Source organism: Aethina tumida, chromosome 5, assembly GCF_024364675.1.
Source record: "Aethina tumida isolate Nest 87 chromosome 5, icAetTumi1.1, whole genome shotgun sequence".
Taxonomy (NCBI): domain Eukaryota; kingdom Metazoa; phylum Arthropoda; class Insecta; order Coleoptera; family Nitidulidae; genus Aethina; species Aethina tumida.
The window spans coordinates 27,443-51,007 of NC_065439.1; the positions used below are offsets into that span (position 1 = coordinate 27,443).

General features: G+C 28.1%; 3 protein-coding genes and 1 long non-coding RNA gene across 5 annotated transcripts; 2 read left to right on the forward strand and 2 right to left on the reverse strand.

Moving 5' to 3' along the window:
- Positions 1-334: 334 nt before the first annotated feature.
- On the reverse strand, positions 335-2,353 carry LOC109605387 (uncharacterized protein DDB_G0274171-like). 2 transcript variants are annotated; one of them, XM_049967557.1, is made up of 6 exons: positions 2,107-2,341; positions 1,920-2,024; positions 1,758-1,859; positions 1,154-1,258; positions 619-738; positions 432-561 (listed from the first exon to the last, which is right to left on the reverse strand). In XM_049967557.1, exons 1-6 carry the CDS (start codon positions 2,294-2,296, stop codon positions 548-550), a joined length of 636 nt encoding a protein of 211 aa, XP_049823514.1. In that variant the 5' UTR covers positions 2,297-2,341; the 3' UTR covers positions 432-547. The 2 variants fall into 2 exon arrangements, with proteins under 2 accessions (XP_049823515.1, XP_049823514.1); XM_049967558.1 differs by lacking the exon at positions 1,154-1,258 and having other exon boundaries at positions 335-561; positions 2,107-2,353.
- Positions 2,354-5,875: 3,522 nt separating this feature from the next.
- Positions 5,876-6,613, forward strand: LOC126265546 (E3 ubiquitin-protein ligase SIAH1A-like). The gene has a single exon (XM_049967312.1). It carries the CDS (start codon positions 5,876-5,878, stop codon positions 6,611-6,613), a length of 738 nt encoding a protein of 245 aa, XP_049823269.1.
- Positions 6,614-19,397: 12,784 nt separating this feature from the next.
- Positions 19,398-19,871, reverse strand: LOC126265632 (uncharacterized). The gene is made up of 3 exons (XR_007548133.1): positions 19,594-19,871; positions 19,482-19,537; positions 19,398-19,425 (listed from the first exon to the last, which is right to left on the reverse strand). It is a non-coding gene; the product is annotated as an uncharacterized LOC126265632 (long non-coding RNA).
- Positions 19,872-22,435: 2,564 nt separating this feature from the next.
- Positions 22,436-23,565, forward strand: LOC126265630 (uncharacterized). Its single transcript, XM_049967703.1, has 3 exons — positions 22,436-22,880; positions 22,941-23,266; positions 23,356-23,565. Exons 1-3 carry the CDS (start codon positions 22,511-22,513, stop codon positions 23,548-23,550), a joined length of 891 nt encoding a protein of 296 aa, XP_049823660.1. The 5' UTR covers positions 22,436-22,510; the 3' UTR covers positions 23,551-23,565.

Consider the following 23,565-nt stretch of genomic DNA (forward strand, 5'->3'; position numbering starts at 1 on the left):
ATTTAAATTATTTTTTGTATATTTTATATATACATATATATTTTATATTCTATATTTTATATATTTTATTATTATTATTTTAAATATGTATTTTATATTTTTATAAATTTTTGTACGTTATATATTTTATACATTTTATATATTGAATACATTTTCTAAATTTTTTATATTTTATATGTTTTTTGTATATTTTTTAATGTGTTGTGTGTATTGTGTATTTTTATATAGATTATATATTTTATATTTTTCTATATGTTATATATTTTATATATTCAACAGGACTAGACTAAAAATGTATAGAAGTATACATATGCAACGAAAGTGTTTCAAAGTAAGCCAAAAGAATGAAAACCAAGTGCAGCAGTCATGAAACGTACATCAATTTGAATAGAATTAAAATAAATGGATATCTACTTCTTTTTGGCATTATATGTATATTTTATATATACATTATTATTATTATTATTATTATTATCATAAACAATAGTTGGGGTAACGCCCATAAATACGTCCTGAATCACAATCAGTTTTTACACATTCGACACACCTAATTGCATTCACCTGAAATTATAAATAAATTAGTAACTAATTAAATAAGTTTATTGTTTTAATTATTACTTCTTTTTCTGCAAATTGGACAACATTCACAAGGGGGCTGATAAACCTCCTCGCCGACATTGCATATTGGTAAAGCACATCTAACTGTGGAACAATCTGGCTTTTTTATACAAGGTTCCTCTGTAACATTAACAAAAAATATTAAACTTCTAAATTCTCATTCCAGACAAATTGAACGACAACTTTTTAAATATCTATGACATTTCCAACGAGACTTTTATATTATTTATGAGTGGTTTTATTTTAATTGAAAAATAGTTTTTAAAATTTTTTTTGATTGTCCTGGAGTGAAAACTTCTTTAGCCGCGTTGGGCACTTTTTGGTAGGGGAGAATCTTATGGGTTCGCGTCACCGACATGCTCATGATTGGCGCATGTGCTGTGTGCTACACAGCTGACGTATAATACTCTCTATATTTTTTGTTTTTAATTAAAGCCAAAAGGAGTGCAGTTATAGCGTATAAAATGATGATTGAGTGATGCACAAGCTTAACCTTTGTGAGACGTTGATAAATAAAGAAATTACTTTTTCTTACGTGTTTTTATGCATATTGAACAACACTGATTGGGAGGTTTATAAATCTCTTCTCCTTTTTGGCATTCAGGTAAGGCACATAAAACTAAGTTGCAGTTTGGTTTATCTGTTAAAACAAACATATCAGAGATATATCAAACATATGTTGCTAAGAAACTAAGTAATTTAAGTATTGTCTTAAAATTTACGACTACTACAATTAACTGCTTAGTTATCAACTTCATAAATTAGCTTTTAGTTTTTTACCTTGAATTTTGACGCATTTAGGACAACACTCGTTCCTCTTCCTAACTAATTCGTATCCTTCCAAGCATTTGTATAAAGGACACACAATTGGGCAAGCCACTGCTTCTGTGTCCACAACGGACAATAACAATAAACAAAAGCTGAACATGTTTGCAAGTACAATGCTAATTAACAACAATTAATATTTTGTCGTCGTTTTTAAACATAAGCACTACCTTTATCTTAAAATGTAAATGATTGTTGTTATTGCTGTGAAATTGAGTTTAAAATGTTATATATGCAAATATCTTTATATAAAATAAAAGTTTACGAGAAGCAAAACATTTGAATTAGTTTTCTTCCACTTTTTCTAATCTTACCTGGAACGCACGAAGGACAACAATCTCCAGGTTTAGTCCTTAAAACGTATCCGTCGATGCAAAGTAGTTGTGGGCACAATCTGAGGGTGCAATTATTCGTATCTGTTGTTAATTAATGTTAATTAAAATAGAAAACTTTCTTACATCCTTTAGTAATCTTACCAGGAACGCACGAAGGACAACAAGCTCCAGGTTTAGTTCTTAAAACGTCTCCATTGATGCAAAGTAGTCTTGGACACATCGTGTGGTTGCAATTAATTGGAGGATCTATTGTTAATTAAAGTTAATTAATCCTTCGGATTATAGTTTTTAAGAATTCGTTATTTCTTTTAAAATGCTTTTTGCTTACCTTCAATTTTGACACATGTAGGGCAACTTTCATTATTCCTCTTAACTAAGTGGTATCCAATCATGCAGTCGTACATAGGACATCCTTGTTCTGTAGTGTTTTCTGTAGCTTCCATTCTGGAAACACACAATAACAATAAAAATATCTTGTACATGTTTACTGGTAGAATAAAACTTATGACAATGAACATGTTAATTTATTTGATGTTTATATAGGTAAGTTAACACTTTGTTATCTTTTCTGTTGTTATTATTGCAAGTTCAACTGATTTACAAGTGTGATTTTTAATGTATATGACCTTTAACTGTTAAGTTGGCAGATTATTTTACAAAAAAAAAACATTTTATCGCCTTATCTTTTAATGTGTTATAAATATTAAACATGAAAAATAATTATTAAAGAATTTTAAAGACATTTACTATGGTCTATTATTTGAAGAAAAGTCTTAATGGACATAGGTCCTAAAATAAATAGACTAGAGGTTTCATTTAAATCATCTATATGTGAACTTTTTTTAAATTTACTTGTAAAAAGTACTGTACAACTGTATAGGGTGATCAAATACAGAAGTCGTCCATTTTTCAGACAGTAGTAATAGATATAGAAAAATATTTTCTTAGTAAAAGTAGTCTAATGAAGATTTTAAATTTAAAGTTCCATTTTGAACTGTCCCTCTTTAATCCTTTCACAGTTTCATTGTATTTTTTTTCGTGTCTACTGCTTCAAATTAAATCAAATGAATTTTCTTTGAACTTATAAATTATAACTTATCCATAGGTGTCTTAACAAAGTGTTATTGGTTTTGTAACAATTTAAAAATTAATCATTTGTCCTTTATATTACAAAGCATTCCAAATGAAGAAATCGAAAATTTACAAAAGAATTGTTTATTTATTCAATTGATGAAAAATAAATTAAATATCTCACTAGCAATACATTCGTTTCCTGATTAATATAATGTTAAATTAAAAAATATTGAACTATGAACCAGTAAAAGTATTTATGAACGTAACTATTATGGGGACTGGAAAGTAATGTCGTTTCTGCACATGTCGATGTTTGTCAGCTCATAGTACATCTCGAAGGCGCCTCAAAGCCATTTTGAGGTTTTTGCGACTTGTTCACCTCTAAATAATTCAATATTAAACTTTTTTTGGTGGTTGATGGAGTATTCTCGAAATTGTTTAGTTTGAAGTCCTGAAACCTGAACAAACTGTTAATGCAGACCTTTATTGTGAACAATTGGACTGATTTAACTAATTTTTGGTCATAAAATATTCGACGATTGTCAAGAGAAATGGTGTCATTCTGCAATACGACAATGACAGACCACAGTGTGCAATACGTACACCGGAAAAAATTTAATGAATTCGAGTGAGAGATACAGCCTCACCCATAGTCCGATCCCTACAACATTTTCTTAGTGGAAAAAAAATTGAAAATTTGGATGATGTTATCTCGATATATTTTACTCAAAAACCAATTGATTTTTGTCTATCCGGGATTAAAAATTTGCATTAAATGGTAAAAAATTGTTGATATAATACACAAATATAATAACTTTCTAAGAGTATTATTAAAAGATTTCGATAACAAAACTACACAAAAAAATTGTTACACACACTGAGTAACATGAAGGTGGTTAAATTATGTTAAGGGGATCCTTAATGATCCAGTCAAGATCCTGGGGAATATTTATCTTTTTCAAATCAACAATATTCCTAAACATATAAACAATTTGTAAATATATAATATTTGGAAAGATAAATTTTTCATTTTTGTTAAATACTTAGTACATAAAAACTCAGCATATGTTTTATGTATAAATTGTGGTTTATGGTTATCATCATATCCAGTGAGTATAAAATAGTTTTTATTATCATACTCAAAATCAGATCTTGTTTCATCTAATTCCTCTTCACGAATCTGTAATTCATGTAATAAAGTTGCACAGGCAAATTTATTAATGTATATTCTTTTATTGGCACTGTATTTTTTAAGTGTTTTTCTAGGAATTCCTCATAGAGAAATAAAATGTTGATTTCATCTTTCTTAATTAGAAAGTCATTTATGTTGGGGAAGATATCGACGACGAGTTTTATCTGCAGAGGAATTCCCATTAGGGACTCCTGTATATTTCTATTTAGCACTCTTCGTCATCTCTTTTATTTTTTCATTGTCTTCATTTTTATTAGAAAACATGAAAACTCATTTTGATCTGTTTATGAGAAACTTAGTAAGGAAAAATGGAAACAATTGGAGTTTTTCAAAAGTGTTTCTAATTTATTTGTTCTTGTTGACATCAGTACTTCGAGGTTTAATGATGAAAAGAAATTGATGACGTTCAAATCTAATTTTGATTCATCCAAGGCATCGAAAAGTAAAACAACATTTTGCTCATTTACCTTATATTCAATAACACTTACGAAAATATTTACATTTTCTTCGTTACCTTTTTCATTTGCCAAATGTGTAGCAACTTTTGCATTTCAAAAAGTTGCTAAAAAATTTTCATTTTTTATTATATATTATTTTATTATATTTCTTATTATTATATTTTGATCGTAATTTTTGTATTTTTCGCCACATTTACCTACACAACAATAATTTTTTTGATTGCTTTAACATTGCTTTTAGACTTATTTAAATACATTTTTCATTCAATTTCGCTGTGCGTGCGGCGATAATGAGCATGTCGGTGATGCGAACCCATAAAGTTTACTCCTACCGAAAAGTGCTCAACGCGGCTAAAGAAGTTTTTACTTCAAAAAATAGAAATGTGTACAAATATGGATTTTTAATATTTTAGTTAATATTTAAATTTAATTTAGAAATTGTTATACAATAATTCAATAAGAAAATGTCAAAAATTAACAAATTAGCTTAGATAATAAAATAAGAGTGTACATTTTTTTATGTCTAAATATTCAATTATAAAATTACTGCTTAGTTAAATAAAGCATTACTACTTAATATAGTGACCTCTATTTTTAATGACAGCTGCACATCTATTTTATTTGACAGTTTAATTTGTAGTTATAATTGTAACAAATTGATCAGAAATAAAGAAGAAATATATAAAACTCTTTAATCTCATAATAATATCTATAAAAAAATCGATGAGGTAAAATATTACCTCTTATTTTTATTTTAATATATTATTTAAGATTAAAATTTAATAAAATAAGAGTGTACATTTTTTTTATGTCTAAATAGTGAAAAATAATATTAAATTATAAAATTACCGGTTACATTAGTACTTTATAGAGTGACCTCTATTTTTAATGACAATTGTACATTTGTTTTGATGGTTTAAGTTACAATACATATTATAATAAATTGATAACAAATAAAAAAGAAATATATAAAACTCTTTATGTGATATATGACAGAGTAATAAAAAAAGATATTTTTATTTCCTTATTATTACAACGAAGTCGGATTTAAAATAAGTTGTTACTCAGATTATATATTAATGAATAAAGTTTATTAGTTAATAAAAGTATTTTATTACTTTTTATTATTTTAAACTTATAATTTTATCAATAGGTAGCAAAATTTTGATCAGTTTCATTGAGTGAAGCCATGAAACATTAATTTGTAATTACGTTATTACCATTAACATAATTGCAAAAGGATTAACAAAATCCAAAATTAAGTAAAGTAAATAGGTAAATGCCCACAAACTTCTATGTATATATTGTTGGAAACATGCATCTCAGTTACAAACGATCAGCCACGTGAAACAGATAAGAAGAAATCAATCACCATGTCCCAAGTTAATTACAATCTGATCTGCGAATTCGAATGTTCCGTCTGCTTCAACTACATGCAGCCTCCAATGAACATGTGCTCCAACGGCCACATATATTGCGGATCTTGTTTCGCCAAGATCAGCCGATGCCCCATGTGCAGAGGCTGCAAGCAGGGTGGACGAAATTTGTGTCTGGAACTACTGTTCGAGAAGTTGTACTTCCCATGCAAGTACGCAGACTTGGGGTGTACATTCGAGGGTTTGGGTCCGGCGGTGAAGGAGCACGAAGGGGACTGCGGAAAGAAGCAGCCCCCCTGTCCTTTTGTTCTCACGTCTGAGTGCACGTGGGATGGTGCTCTGACGCAACTGGAGCAACACGTGAGGAACGAGCATCGCTTGATAGAAGATTTGACCAGGAGTTACTGGGTGCCCATTTTATCTCGAGAACTTTGCTGGAGGGAGATCGTCAAATTCGACGAGGCGTTGTTTTTGTTGACGTTCTGTGGAGATGTGCCTTTCCTGCATGTAGGAGTCTATGTTTTGACGTCTGTCCCAGACAAGGAGTACAATTTTCAGTTCACATTCTTTGGGAATGGCAGACGAACCGGCGTCGCTGGGACTTGTTCCAGCTTCGATGACTTTGGAAAACATAAAATTAATAAGGATAACCGCATATCGTTTCCACTGAATGTGCTCAACAAATTACTTATCGATGGGAAACTTTTTTATGTTATTACTATTAAAAAGAAATGAGTTGTAATAGTGTAATTATTATCAAATAAAGGTTTTAATTTAAAGGTGTAAGGGTATTTTATTAGACTGAATAAACAATATATAATAAATATAAATATATAACATATACCAATTGCAATTACCGACTGCTTTTTGACAGAGGCATGAAGAAGATAATTATAGAAAAACAGAACAGTAGAATGCTTAAAGGAACAAGTGGTAAATAATTATAAGAAAAATAAGTAATATTGTACTTTATATATATTTTATATTTTGTATATAAAATGCATGAATAGTTATTTAAAGAACGAATATAAAATAAAGATCTCTTCAACCAGCATATTTTATTTTATAAATGGAAGAAGCTAAAGAAATATCATAATAAAATAATTGTTATTGCCATTTTGCAAATATTTTGTTCATAATAAAAATACTCAATTTACAAATTATTTATTTGTTTAGGAATATTGTGGATTAGTTACTTCAAAATATTCGACTCACTCAAATAATTGTTGTAAGATCAGATTTTAATTCATTTATTTATAATATACATATATGTTTTAATAATATTAAAATATTATTTAATACTGAACTAAATTCAAAAATTAATTTAAAATCTAAAGAATCTAAGAAGATAATCAAAATTAATCTACAATACTGTATTATTATGGAAAAAGTTTATTACATTAAATTGTAGATATGTATTTTAGCATAATATATATATATATATATATATATATATATAATATCACCTTTTATTTTTATTTTAATATTTGTAACCGGAATATTACGTATTCTGGTTGCCTACCTCAACCCAAAACGTGATCACAGATTTATCTCAGAAATGTACAGAAAGGTTGATTATAACTTACTTTATACATCTATTTGATGTCATGGTTTAATTTACTGTAATAATTATAATGAATTTATTAACAAATGAAGAAAAAAATTAATGAGATAAAATATTACCGTTTATTTTTATTTTAATATATTATTTTATATTCAAATTTAATAAAATAAGAGTGTACATTTTTATATGTATAAATGGTGGAAAATAATATTAATTTATAAAATTACTGGTTAGTTAAATTAAACATTAATACTTTATAGAGTGACCTCTATTTTTAATGACAATTGCCCATCTATTTGATTTGATAGTTTAATTTACAATAGTAATTATAATAAATTGATAACAAATAAAGAAGAAATCTATAAAACTCTTTAGGTTATGTATGACAAAGGAACTTATGAGAAAAAAATCAATAAGATAAAATATTACCTCTTATTTTTATTTTAATACATTATTTAATATTCAAATTTAATAAAATAAGAGTGTACATTTTTTATGTCTAAATAGTGAAAAATAATATTTAATTATAAAATTACTGGTTAGATAAATTAAACATTACTACTTTATAGAGTGACTTCTATTTCTAGTGACAGTTGCTTATCTATTTGATTTTATAGTTGAATTTGTAATACTAATTATAATAAATTGATACAAAATAAAGAAAAAGTATATAAAATTCTTTATGTTATGTCTAAATTATATATTAATAGATGAGTTCGCGTCACCGACATGCTCATGACTGGCGCACGCGCAATGAGCATATAATTGTTGCTTGGAGTGTCAATAGATGTGAATACCAGATTGATAATTTTAATTCAAACAAGATGAAATGTCAAACTTTAATACTAAAAGTTTTCACTTCTATAGGCTGTCTATAACTGTCTATTTCCTTACTATTAAAAAAAGAAGGATTTAAAATAAGTTGCTATACAGATTTATTAACGAATAAAATTTATTAGGTTTATTTTATTATACTAAACATTAATTTATCAATAGGTAGCAAAGATTTGATGAGATTAATTGCATGAAGTCATGAAACAGGTCATAATAAATAGAATTATTACCAATATCATTATGAATTAGCAAAATCCAGAATTAATTTACGAGGTAAATAGGTGAATACTGACAAATTTGTATATATTGATAATAAATGTATTCAGAGAGATACAAACGACCAGTTACGTGAAACAGACAAGAAAAATCAATCACCATGTCCCAAATTAATTACGATCTCATCTGCGAATTCGAATGTTCCATCTGCTTCAACTACATGCAGCCACCAATGAACATGTGTGCCAATGGCCACTTATATTGCTTATCTTGTTTCAACAAGATCAATCGATGCCCTATGTGCAGGGGCCGTAAGAAGGGAGCTCGTAACTTGTGTCTGGAACAATTGTTCGAGAAGTTGCACTTCCCATGCAAGTACGCAGACTTGGGATGTACATTCGAGGGTTTGGGTCCGGCGGTAAAGGAGCACGAGGGTGACTGCGCAAAGAAGCACCCACCCTGTCCTTTTGCTCTGACCAGTGAGTGCACGTGGGACGGTGCTCCAACGCAACTGAATCAACACGCGAGGAACGAGCATCGTTTGCTGGAAGACTTGACCAGGTGTTACTGGATGCCCATTTTATCCAGAGACCGTTGCTGGAGGGAGATCGTCAAATTCAACGAGGCGTTGTTTTTGTTGACTTTCTATGGAGATGTGGATGTCCTGCTTGCAGGAGTGTATGTTTTAACGCCTGCCCTAGACAAGAAGTACGATTATGTGTTAACATTCAAAGGGAACGGCAGACGGACTGGTGTGACTGGTACTTGTTCCACCTTCGATGGGTTTGGAAAACATAAAATTAATGTCGAGGATTGCGTATCGTTTCCACTGAAGGTGCTGAACAAATTAATTAATTGTGGCAAACTTTTTTATTGTATTAATATTATAACTAATTTGTAATAGACTTATTATTGCTAAATAAAATTCATTAATTTATAATAATAATATAATTAATATATACACTTTAGCCAGTCATTAGGAGTCAGTGTCACATGACATGAATTGACAGAATTAAATAATGGCCATGGAAGATGACTTTCACAAGAACATATTTCCTTAGTCTTTATAGATATATTGTCTAGTATACCAGAAACGGTCTTCAGCAATATATATTGAATATTAACCCAAGAGCTCATTTTGAACCACACTCAATCTTAATTTGGTTATTAATAATCAATAAAATACTTCAAATGAAGTACTTAATATTTATCAATGGTTATTCAGAATAACCAATGATATTTCTTCATGAAATAAAAATGTATGTGATGTGTCATATTGAATTTATTAACCAATCATTCATTCATTTTACTTGGATCATCCATAGAAAACATTTACATTAGGTTTGTTAATTTTGAATGAGAAACAATGAATGTAAATATTAATCTTAATAACCGTTTATTAAATTTTGAAAAAATGAAGATGAAATGGTCTTCATCAATATATATTAAATATTAAGCCAAGAGCTCATTTTGAACCATGCTCAATCTTAATTTGGTTGTTAATAATCAATAGAATGTTTCAAATGAAGTACTTAGTATTTTTCATTGGTTATTCAGAACAACCAATGATATTTCATCATGAAGTAAAAATGTATGAGATTTGTCACATTGAATTTATCAACCTATCATTCATTCATTTTACTATAACCAATATTAATCCATTTAATTATTAAGACTTTTTTTTCAGATCTTATATCTTGTACAAAAAATATTTGATATTGAATTAAATAATAATTATTAAATTGATGCTAATTATACATATATAGTAGTTTATTATTGTTAGTTAATGGTTTTAGATGTTATTCTTAATAAAGAGGAGGAGATAAGTTTTAAAATGTATTGTATATGCAAAAGAATAGAATATTTAAATCACCACTTTTTAAATGAAGGCTGAAATAAACCAAAATATTGAAAAGAATTTTGAAAAGTTTGGCTTTTCTCTCCTCCAAATAAACATCCCCAATACATAATATTAATAATATTATATAACATAAATGTACAATTAATTGTGAACGTTACATTAAAGAAGGAATTTGCATTATCATTTAGTTGGTGATGAAGGCTATCCACTATCACCATAGTTAATGACACAGTACTTTGAAAATGTTCAAAATGATACACCTCAGGAAAGGTTTAACTTACATTTGAGGAGGGCAAGAATGAGTGTGGAGCATGTCAATGGCATTTTAAAGGGAAGATTTCGTTGTTTATTGAAGCACCGCACTTTAAATTACAATCCCCTGAAAGAAGGCAAGATTGTAAATGCTAAACTTGGCTCTTCATTCCAAGTAGAGGATGAAGAAGTTGAAAACTTTATTGTACAAGGGACTAGGAAGAGACATTATTTGTAATAAATATTTTGCATAAAGTAATAATCATTTCACTGATACACTCAATAGTTCAATTGTTAATGACGAACTATTTTAATTTCTTAACAAAACAGACGGATTTAAAATAAGTTATTTTATGTTATTAATGAATAGAATTCACTAGGTTGTAAAAGTACTTTCATAGACTAAACATTAATAATTTTAACTACAGGTAATAATTGAAATAGTTGAAATTCATCTATTCATTCAATTGTTAAACCAGGTTGCAATAAAATGATTTATTATCTATGACATGTAAAAGAATTAACAAAATTCAGAATTAAATTACAAGGTAAAGGATAAATGTGGATAAATTTGTATATATTGATGAGGAACACTATCTGAGTTGCAAACGATCCATCAAGCTAAACAGACAAGAACAATCAACCACCATGTCCCAAATTAACTACGATCTGATCTGCGAATTCGAATGTTCCGTCTGCTTCCACTACATGCAGCCACCAATGAACATGTGTTCCAATGGCCACTTGTATTGCGGACCTTGTTTCAACAAGATCAACCGATGCCCCATGTGCAGAGGCTGCAAACGAGGAGCCCGCAACTTCTGCCTGGAGCGACTGTTCGAGAAGTTGTACTTCCCATGCAAGTACGCAGACGCGGGATGTACGTTTGAGGGTTTGGGTTCGGCGATAAAGGTGCACGAGAATGGATGCGAGAGGAAGACGATCATTTGTCCTTTCAATCTCACGAACAAGTGCATGTGGGATGGGGCTCCTTCGCAATTGGAACAACATACGAAGGACCAGCATCGTCTGTTGGAGGATTTAAGCAGGAGGTACTGGGTGCCCATTTTGTTTCGAGGACGTTGCTGGAGGGAAATCGTCAAATTTGACGAGGTGTTGTTTTTGTTGACTTTCTATGGGGATGTGGATCACCTACATGTAGGAGTGTATGTTTTAACTTCTGTCCAAGACGAGAAGTACAATTATGAGTTAACGTTCAAAGGGAACGGCAGACGGACCGGTGTGGCTGGTACTTGTTCCAACTTCGAAGATTTTGGAATACATAAAATTGATGGTGGGAACCGGGTATCGTTTCCACTGAATGTGCTCCACAAATTATTTAATAATGGCAGACTTTTTTATTGCATTAATATTACAAAGAATAGAAATTTAATATAATTTATAATAAATTTATTATTATTTAATAAAATGTACTAAAGTATAGAAGTATTTTATTTCCCTGAACATAATTCACAATTAATATAAACATTTTAATCTTAGGCAAAAAATAGGCAATTATATGCATGTTTATATGGTATTTTATTATTAGGCTGCACAAGATCATGACAAAATATAAATACAATTCAATTGAAATGACAATTAATATACAATCATATTATTTATGTATGGTATTTGTATTTATTTAAATTGTCATCATTAGTTTCAATAATACGTAGACTTTTTGTACTTTCAATTATTTCATTTTGTTCTAATTTATAGTAAATAAAGTAGAAAATGAAAAAGTTTGATTCAAATTTAATTTTAATTTGTAATACTGAATTTTCGATCAATAGACATGGCCATTCAAATAATAATCAAACAAAAACACTATTTCAACAATGAACAGTATATACACACTGAACTTTTTACTAAATCCATATACACAGCACTATACGTCAGCTGTATAGCTTCAAATATCCTGCTATAAGCATGTCGGTGACGCGAACACACGAGATTTCACCCATCCAAAAAGTGACTAACGCGCACAGCATACTGCGCATGCGCCAGTCATGAGCATGTCGGTGACGTGAACCCATAAGATTTTCCCCTATAGTACTGTAAAACACTTGGAGCTTGTTTTCACCAGTTTATTCTTCTTCTCGAAAATTATTGACATACAATAATGAATTGTAAAATTAAGAATAACCTAATATTAAGTGAAATTAATCAGATAACGAAGCGACCAAACGTGCCTAGTGCCTAAAGTCTATTGAATTTATATTTAAAAGGAATATAATTATATCAATAATTTACTAGCAAGACATAAAAGCCTTAGAAGTACCAACCCAATGTTATAAAGGAGAAACATTACTGGGCTCAAGGATAAATGGGGGATTGCCACATGTAACTATGCGCAATGTTACCATTTAATTATTACAGATACCTTTTTTATCTGTCATTCTAAAAGAGGGGGAAATCTAGTAATATTCAAATTTTACTAATGTACGTTAGGTTCAAAAAAATGATTATATATTTAACAAGTTTTATTATATAATAAATAATACATAATGAGAACACATATTATATATAAAATCGATACATATATTCCTGAAAACAAGAAGCGTATACAAAATAAATAATAATACAGTAAAACACTATTAAAATGTAATTTTAAAATGTATTTTGATTCTCTCCTAGAACAAAATAAAAAGCATCCAATAAAAACAACATAACAAAATACACATAAATAATAAATAATACTCTATAAATACTTTATAAATAAATAAACGTAACAAACGAAATGAACACAAAATAAAATCTCTTTAAAATCAAATTGAAAAAATGAAATTATATTAAAAAATTTGGGACCATCTGTTTTATAAAGAGTGAATCTGGTTCATTTGTCTAATATTTTATCTCTACAATCATGGAATTTGCAAAACTGAAATTAGTCTGAAACTTATGAAACATATGCTTTAAAATTAGAAGAAATTGAAGAATTTATTGTGAGAATAGTCATTTAAAGAAAAAAACCAGTTACATAAGAGAGTCTTTAATAAATGAATATTGAGATGGGCTGGAATCTAAAATGTCCCAGTATCAAATTTTCAATAAAATTTCTTGCCAAAACTCTTAATGCCTATATTTAATACCATGCCATTTAAAGAATCGAAGAGGGGGTTCATTATATGTACAAATTCAGCAGTATAAGTTGCATCGTTAGGTAATTGATTAGAAGAAATTGAAGACAGAGTGCATGCCGAAGCTGAAAAAGAGAGTTCATGGGTTGTGAAAGATACTTTCATTTTAGTAAAGGAATTTTTAAAATTAAATTGTTGATCAGTAAGTTTTGGACAAATTAAAATTAGATTTTTCTAATCTCTATCTTCAAATAAAATATTACCTTGTAAAAGTGTATTTCTAGAATTTTTATAAAAATGAGGAACATCGAAAATTATGTAAATGCGACGATTGTTAATTAGAAAATAAGGTTCAGAAGATGTTTGACAAGATAAAGTATTTAAAGAAGATCTATTTGTGCCACCTTGGTCGCAAACTGTAGTCCTAATATTTAAGCCAATGCTTTGAAATTTAGAGATTATTTCAATAATAATTAATCTTAAGTTCATTGTAGAAAAATAATAGGCGACAACTTCTTTCCAATTAGATGGCAATCCTCGAATCATAACAAAGAGATTATGCTTTAATTAAAAATAATGTTTTTCTTTTCAAATGAATTTCAACAAGAAGGAAGAATGTGGAATGAAGCAATTGACGAAGGGTTGAATAGTATTCAACCTGTGGAGAGCCATATTTGTACCATGCTCATGATGTGATGCTTCTATTATTGTATGTAGATGATATTTTAATTGAATTCAGAGTTAAAAAATTGATTGAGGAAATAAAACAAGGTCTGGAAGGCATGTTTGAAGTGAAAGATTGATCAGAACAATGATAAAGTAAGTTTGAACCAAAGAAATATTATCCTCCCTCTTCACCGTCCGAAGTGAAGTCTTATGAAGAAACTCCAAATGGCTCCAGAAGTAATAGTTATGAAAAATTTCAGTATCATGAACATACATATAGGTAATAGTAGTATGAAAATTGTAATTCAATTCAAATATAACCAATATTGTAATGTATAAACAAAACAATTTTAATTAGCTTAAGACTCATACTTTTAATATTTCTTTAAATCAGATTAAGAATTTTACATGAAAGAATTTATTAAATTTAATATTAATACAAATTGTGAATATTGGGAAATTTCTATAGTTGTCCAAATTGTTTTGTAATGGTTGCCACAGGATCGAAACAAGGCCCTTCCATATCCACTTTTTCTGTAATTTCTTCATCATTATATATGGTTTCATATTTGATGACCCTTTTTCCTTTAATAATTTTGTTTCTTCTTAATGCCAAATAACATTTTCCTTTTCTAATTAGATTATTTTGTGAACTACGTGGTACAACCTTATTGACCGTATCAAAATTTTGTTCAATAGCAGATTTAATTCGTCGAATCCTTAAACAACGTACCTTGACTGAAGCAGTGACATCACCTTCAGATTGTACACTTTTCAATTTTAGTTTTGGTTTCAGGATCCTGTCAAAATTTTTCTTTATGTTACTTATCAAAGTTGATCGAGACTTTTTAATTGATTTTTTTCCATCTATTTGATTGAATACATTTATATTGTTTATTTTGTGGGGTGCCATTTTCAATGTTATTTTTATAAAAAAACTAAATTTTTTAGAAGACGTCACAAAATTGAAATTAGTCTAATTGACATTACTAATAAGTGACATTAAAAGTACTAAATAGTGTTTTACACTACAAGGGAAGAAAGTTTTAGATTCCTGCCCTGCGCGCCATATTGCCCGAGGCGTAGTAAGAAAATATATTTCCCTTCTAGGTAAACTTTTTCTACACCCAACCCATTCAAATAAGAGAAAGTAATTTACATCATGCAAAGATTTACGTTTGAACTTTTATGATAAATGTCAACGAGACAATATTCATAAATATATAAACAACATATTAAAGAAATTGTCAAATTTATCAACACCAATTTTTCGAGTGCAGCAGGTATAAACCTTTATAAGACAATTATCAATTATGATTCGACATACACATATTTATTAATGCAATTTCAGCTGTCTGAATCGAAGTATAAAATTAAGAAGAAGTGATTTGATGTTTTCTTAATATTTTCCCTTAGTTCCTTTGGTGAATTCGATTGATGTTACCAAAAAACATCTAAAATGTGATATTAAAAATCCTGTAACATTAACAAGGAAAAATATTTCTAAAGATGACAATCAATACTAAATTCATACAATCCTCAAATTTTTACATATTTTTGTGCCTTCAGTTGTGTAGACCAATTCAGAAAAGCACTTTCGGTTTCATATCAGGTGAAAATTTACTTTAGCTTACTTTTAAATAAGCCATACCCAAAGTTGATGTTGGTAAAAAAGTGTGATTTGAAGATATTAATCACACTTTAAAATAATCAGTCTTTGGTTACAATATATTACGTTTCTATCTGGTCCAGGAATGTCCATAATTGAATATCATTTTGAAGTCCCTAAAACATAGATTAGATTACACATGTTAGATGAGTAAAAATCAAACTACAACTAAATATATATATATATATATATATATATATATATATATATATATATATATAGTTATAAATTGTGTATTATTATAATAATGTAACCAAAACCGTTTATAAATATCACCATGTTTTTTTAGAGATTTAAGAGGCAAATTCATTTATAATTTCTTTTATGATTTTATTATTTCAAAATTCATGATCTACCTCTTTCTCAATAAAAAATGTATAGTTTTCTAGTAATTTTCAATGTATTATGAATTTTATAAGCATTTTTGAAAGAACTTTAAGAATTAATAAGAATTTTATATACATATTTTTTGTAAATATGTCATGTTATTAATATAATAATAAAGGATTAACAATCACAACATTACAACAACAAATAAAAATATTCTTACCTTTGTTAGTTCAGTTCATGATTTATATCCATAATTAGACTTGATGCTTTTGAATTTCTTCTTAATGATATTTTATGTTATGTTAGATTCACTCTGTGTTGCTTCTTTACTATTTAGTGACTCTCCATTCTTAATTAAAATTGAGTTATAAAATAATAGGCTTAGGTCTTCCATTTTAAATATCGTCATCATCCTGTATAAACAAAAATTAAAGTTAATACATCAAGTTGTTAGTGTGTGTATAGTGATAAATCTTTTAAAATAAACAATATTTAAAATAGGTGATTTGTAAAGAATTTTTATATAATATAATAAACAAAGTCAGTGAGGAACATCCAAGGAAATTAATATTTATATGAATTATTGAGAATATATGAAAAAAGCTCTGAAACACATCAATTATTATGAAATGATTTGGTTATTTGATTGGTTATGATTTTAATATATGCTTATTTTTACAATACATTTGAAAATAATAATGGAGATTTTACTTCATTATTAATATTAAAACTTAATTAATGAATAATAATGAATATAGTATTCATTAATTAAGTTTTAGTATTCCGTTATAATCAACAAAGTGGTCAAAAATGAGGTCCTAGTGTAAATAAAACATTAAAAGACCTTACTATCATACCAACAACTGTCACAAACAGTGAAGCAATGTTTTAAGTAGTATAGTAAATTACCTACAAACAAGTTGAATTAAATAAATATATCATGTTATATTTAAACTAAGTGAACTGATAACACGTCAACTCATATTTACAAACTAAATAATACAAAATTACACTAAATCGTCTTAAAAAATATTGCACTTGTATTACTAAATCTGTGGAACGATGTTGTTTCGAAGTTTCGAGAGAATCAGTTCCATTTCTGGTCAACAATGTATAATGTATATTACAAAATTTAGATTTTGGTTTTATTTATCCTATATAAATTTATATGGTAAAACTTAATAGTAATATAGAAACAAACATAATTAGACAATACCATACGATAACTAAGAATTAAGTTTCTATTAACATTAAGAGTTAGTGATTAAATAATTTAATAAAATTTACCACAATATGATATATGTTTTCTGAGACTCCGTTTTATGTCCAGTTAAAAATCCAGCTAAAGTGCATTCACAGTCAATTCACAAGTATCTTATTTTTGTTCATTTGTACTGTATCCATATTTGTACTTCTCTACCTCAAGATTTTATAATTAAATAACTTTAATAATAAAAGTTTAAGTTGAAAAAAGTATCATAGTAAATTCACATTAGACTGTAAAGTTTATTGTGAAGAAATATATTAAAGAAAATATGAAATTTATTCAAAATCAATAAGATCCTGTTTAAAGGTGACAATTGTGACAAAAAAAGTAATATTTCGGGCGATAGATAGAAAGCAATTACTTCACAGAATAAAATATACGCTAAATAATAAAAACAACTTACTTAATCAATGATTAAACAAAATTTCTTCTCATACTTCGGCCGGTGTTCACGAAACGTACTGACAAACGAATAGATTTCACATAGACGTAAGACTGTCAACCGTTAAAGGCTGTTGCAAAATAAACAAGACAAGATCGCCCTAATTTTTTTGATTTTGCTAAATCTTACATACATATAATAATATATTTAATAACCTGCACAATTATAACATACATATAAAACAAGTTTAGCTAATTAGCTAGTATTAATTATATTGACTAATTATTTAATTATATTTTGTTTAAAACTGGGAACTTCTCATTAATTTTGTCTAGTAAATAATAAATATAATTATTTAAAGTACCTGTAAAAATATCAAATAATGTTAATTTTCCTTAAAATGAAATAGATATGTAAACACAGCATTATTATTCTCTTTACAATCAATATTCCATTTTATATATTTTATATGTAAATTAGTTAATTAATAAGATTTACCTTTTATATCCCACTGATATTTTTACATATTATAAATTTGGTTACACTAAATCTGAAAATCACATCTATTTTCTTTATTGGAAGAGTTACTCTGATATTCTTATGTATTATTATAACTCGAGATCCAATTGGTTAAACAATCATTCAAAATAAAGAGATTGATCCAGTACAGATATTATTTAAATTAACATTTTTAATTTTTTATATTTTAATAATTGTTTTTACGTTTAATTTTTTAAATTCCATCAATTTTAATTTTATTTAAATTCAATTAATTATTGTTAAGCTTAATATTTTATATTTTACAAATTTAAACTAATAATTATAATATTTTTAAATTTAATTTATTTTTAATTTTTAAGCCTAGTTTTTTATTATCATTAATTTTTTGAGCATAATTTTCCAAATTTTATGAATTTAAATTAATAATTTTAATTTTATTTAAATATATTATGTAAAAACTCAATTTTTTAAATTTTATTTGTTATTTTCAACTTTTTAAGTTTAGTTTCTTAAATTAAATCAATAATTTTATTTTTATTTTATTCAAATTTTTAATTTTTAAGTTTAATTTCATAAATTTTACGAATTTTAAATTAACTCTTTTATTTTTATCTATATTAATATCTGTTTATAATTTTTTAACCTTAATTGTTTGAATTATATAAATTTAAATTAATGATTTTAATTTTATATAAATGAGTCCTATAATTTTTTTATATAATTAAAAATATATAAATAATTTAGATTTTTTTCACATTGTTTATATTTAATTTTAAAGTAAGTTATAAAAATATATGTATGAAAATGTTATTAAATAATTTAGTAATGCATCTCCGTAGTGGAGCCATCCTCAGAGGGTCCACCAGGACCTGGGGCACGGACACCATCTTCATAGGGGAACCTTCTTCAGAGGGTCCCCCAGGACCTGGGGCATGGACACCATCTCCGTAGTGGAGTCATCTTCAGCGGGTCCACCAGGACCTGGGGCATGGACACCATCTCCATAGGGGAACCTTCTTCAGAGGGTCCCCCAGGACCTGGGGCATGGACGCCATCTCCGTAGTGGAGTCATCTTCAGCGGGTCCACCAGGACCTGGGGCATGGACACCATCTCCATAGGGGAACCTTCTTCAGAGGGTCCCCCAGGACCTGGGGCATGGACGCCATCTCCGTAGTGGAGCCATCTTCAGCGGGTCCACCAGGACCTGGGGCATGGACACCATCTCCATAGGGGAACCTTCTTCAGAGGGTCCCCCAGGACCTGGGGCATGGACGCCATCTCCGTAGTGGAGCCATCTTCAGCGGGTCCACCAGGACCTGGGGCATGGACGCCATCTCCGTAGTGGAGCCATCTTCAGCGGGTCCACCAGGACCTGGACATAGTGGGGGCGAGGGCCAGAGGAAGTGGAACTGCAATGGTTTAATATCACTTCACATGTTCACTCCGAAACTTGTAAAGTGGAACAACTCCTCATTAAACTAACCTTTAAATTTGTTGATTATCACCTGACTGTTTTAAGATATAAACTGATATTTACAAGTTAAATAATACAAAATTACACAATTAATAATAAAAAAAAGATTACACTTACGAAATCAATGGCAAGTTTTGACTGTCACACTTGGGAGGGTCTCTTGAAATAACTGAAAATTGCCCGATTTATAACTGCGAATAAGAGAAGCGATGAATGAGGTTTATCTTCCTCCAATGGGAATGAAATTTGCGCCCTACACAACATTGTTGCCAATTTAGGCATTTCGACAGACAAAAATTCTTTAATTTACTTAATTTAAAAAATTTAAAATAATTCTAATTTACATTTGTGAAAACTACTTATTACAAATTATTGTGATGGACAGACAGACATGCAATTCTGCAATTTACTTATGTATAATCTCCACTGAAACAGTGTATATGTAATTATTAAAGTATTCAAAGAAACTTTAATTTCTATTTGTAATGATTCAAATTGTTTTATGAATTTTTGATGACCTAGATACCGGGTAAAAATTAATAAAGAGACAAAATACATGGTCACATGAAATGATTAATATATATTGTATATAAAATATAAATAATAATATAAAATAATAATAAAAGGAAATAAATAAAATTTATTTAAATAAGGTATTTTAATTTTACTTAAATTAAATATTTTATTATTTTTTTAAATTCAACAAAGTTATTTCATTTTTTAAATTTAAATAAATATTTTTTTTTTATTTTTAACTTAAACATATTTTTTTATTTAAATTAAATTTATTATTTTTTTAGTTTCAAATTATTAATATTAATTAAATATTTATTATTATTTTTTAATTTAAATAGAATATTTTTTTATGTTTTTAATTTTAAATTAAATATTTTAATTATTTTTAATTTAAATTAAACATTTTATTATTATTTTTTTAATTTTAAATTAAGTAGTTTAATTTCTGATTTTTTTAATTTTAAATTAAATATTGTAATTTTTTTAAATAATTTTTAATTTAAATGTGTGTTGCTGATTGATGATGCGGTACTTACTTCGAGAGTTCCACAGAAAAATTAATTTAAATATTCAGCAATATAAAAAATCACATATTGACCTTTAAATCCGATATTTTTATGCGAATTTTCTTTATATTTTATTTATTAAATTATAATCTTGTTAATAATAAAATTTGGATGAACAACAAATTGGGACATATTGTACAGTACTTTTAATAATAATAAATCACTTCTCTTGTTTATAGACATCCATGAAGCATTAGATAATTCATCAATTTCTGGACTTGTAATCTTAATGACAAAGAAAAAAGGAGAATTTGATAAACTTACCATGAAAGTCTGTTATTATTGCATACATGTTTTAAATAATAATTTTTTATTTAGCTGCACAAAACAGAAAATATAGGAAAGATAACATAAGACACTGTTCAGCTAAACGACCATTTTTATCTTAAACCATGTTTGTCGATAAAAAATAGTTCTAGAAAATTAGAAATTGTTTATAATCGACTATTTAGAAAAGATTAGCATTCAGTCCATGGATCATTGAAGGATAGATGCAAGTACTTTCTTGCAGATGCGTTACCATTCGAAATTATATATGCACGGAGTACAGTTTTGAATAAACAGCGAGAACTTATTCAAGTTAATATGGTGGAATTTGTACAACGCTCTCGTTGTTTTTGATAAGAAATGTAACTTTTATTTTTTTCTACATCTTTTCCACAGTTTCAACAGGTAAATTTCAAAAATTGTTTTTTTTTTCTCATATTTATATAACCTTTGTTCCTATCATGTTTAAATTTGTTATGTATTATCACAACGACGGATGAATGAGGGAGAGAAATGGAATGTTATAAAGCCAATCTTTATTAGTATACACTTAATAGTTCAAAAAAATGTAAGAAATTCATATGTATATTTTTTATATTTGTATGTACAGTTAAATAAAGCTGTTAATATTTTTTATTTTAAACAAGAGATTATTTTTTAGTTTGAGCTAAGTTAGCTATTAAAAGAAATTGATATTTAAATACAAAAAATAAGTTTGATTATTATTAATCAAAATTAAATTTTAAAATGGTTCAGGTCAAAATATTAAATCGAATTAAATTTTAATTTCAATTCACGTGTTAAATATATATTTTTCACACAATCAGTAACAGGTAAGTTGTCTAGACTGAAATCATCAGTAACAGGTAAGTTGTCTAGAATAAAATCCTTAAATGTTAACAGTTTAACAGAGATTTAAGTGAATATCAAAAGTTGCTCAAACCTCAACAAAATGGACATTAACAAAACTGCTTGCGATTCTTCATTTTCAGGAATTCTTCAGAAATGGAAGGACACAGAATCAGCAGTTCAACAAACTGGGATGAATAACAAATTATCAAATATTACTGAAGTGAATGTTTCTAAGAAAATAGGTGTAAATTCAGAAGCATCGTGTAAGATAATATACAATGAAATTAGCAGTGTTGAGAGCAAGCAGAAATTTATTAACATACTTAATGGCTGGATGGAAAAAGAAAAGAGCCAATTTGTCACGTTGAATATCAATCAATCGAAACAGACGACTACACTAGACAGTAACGATAACGATTCTTCTGAAAAAATAGACGACATAGGCAGCGAAAAAGTTAGACCGCTTTTGAGGTATGACGAAAAAAATAAGTGCCGATACGATAGCCTGCCATCCAAAAAACTAACGTCGAAAAAAATTAGATTCGCTGATAGGAACCATAAGCTTAATCCGTATTCTGATGAAATTAGTAAGCAAAACTCAAAAATTGAACAGATCCAGAAGGCGCTAAGGCTATGCAGTTTGAATAGACACCTCATGAAGTGTTCCGAAAGGATTGTTGCCGAGAAAATGTTATTGGTAGAAAGTGAGTATTTGTATATAACATTTTAAATCATTACGATTTTAAAAATATTTATTGTTTCAGCTATAAAGAAGGGTCTCCTGCAACAAGCCTCTCTTAATTCTCCACTATCTTTGCCCAAAAACTCCAACATAGTGATCAGAAATATACGTTTTGACCTTAAAACTAATGAGGCGGATAACTGTACACATTATTACATTTGTCTGATTAAGAATGGGATTGATGTTGTTACATCTGAAATAGCGATACCCATTAAAAATGTAATCATCTTTAAAAAAACAATGGACATTAAAGATGTACATCCTAATTTGGTTCTAAGCTTGTATTTCATGAAGGTTCCGAATGGAGAAAGGACTGGGAAGAATAGATATACAAGCTATATTAAAAAGGTAATATTTCATTGTAAATGTATAAAGCCTTTGATCCTGTTTTAATATTCAGTCGTAAAAACGATTTATGGATAATTTTTTTGTTTTAGGTTTTAAAGAAAATTTTGTTTATCCTTAGTACCCAAAAGACTTGCGAGCTCAAGCAAAGACAATATTCTGAATTTGAGTGCGTGGGGAGTGCAACTCTTTCGTCGTTGACAAGCCAGGACCCAACATTGGACGTTCCAGTCAATTCGTGTGTTGTAGAACAATTCGTTGCAGAGGTTGAAGTGAGCGATAAGTAATCCTTTATTAAAGGA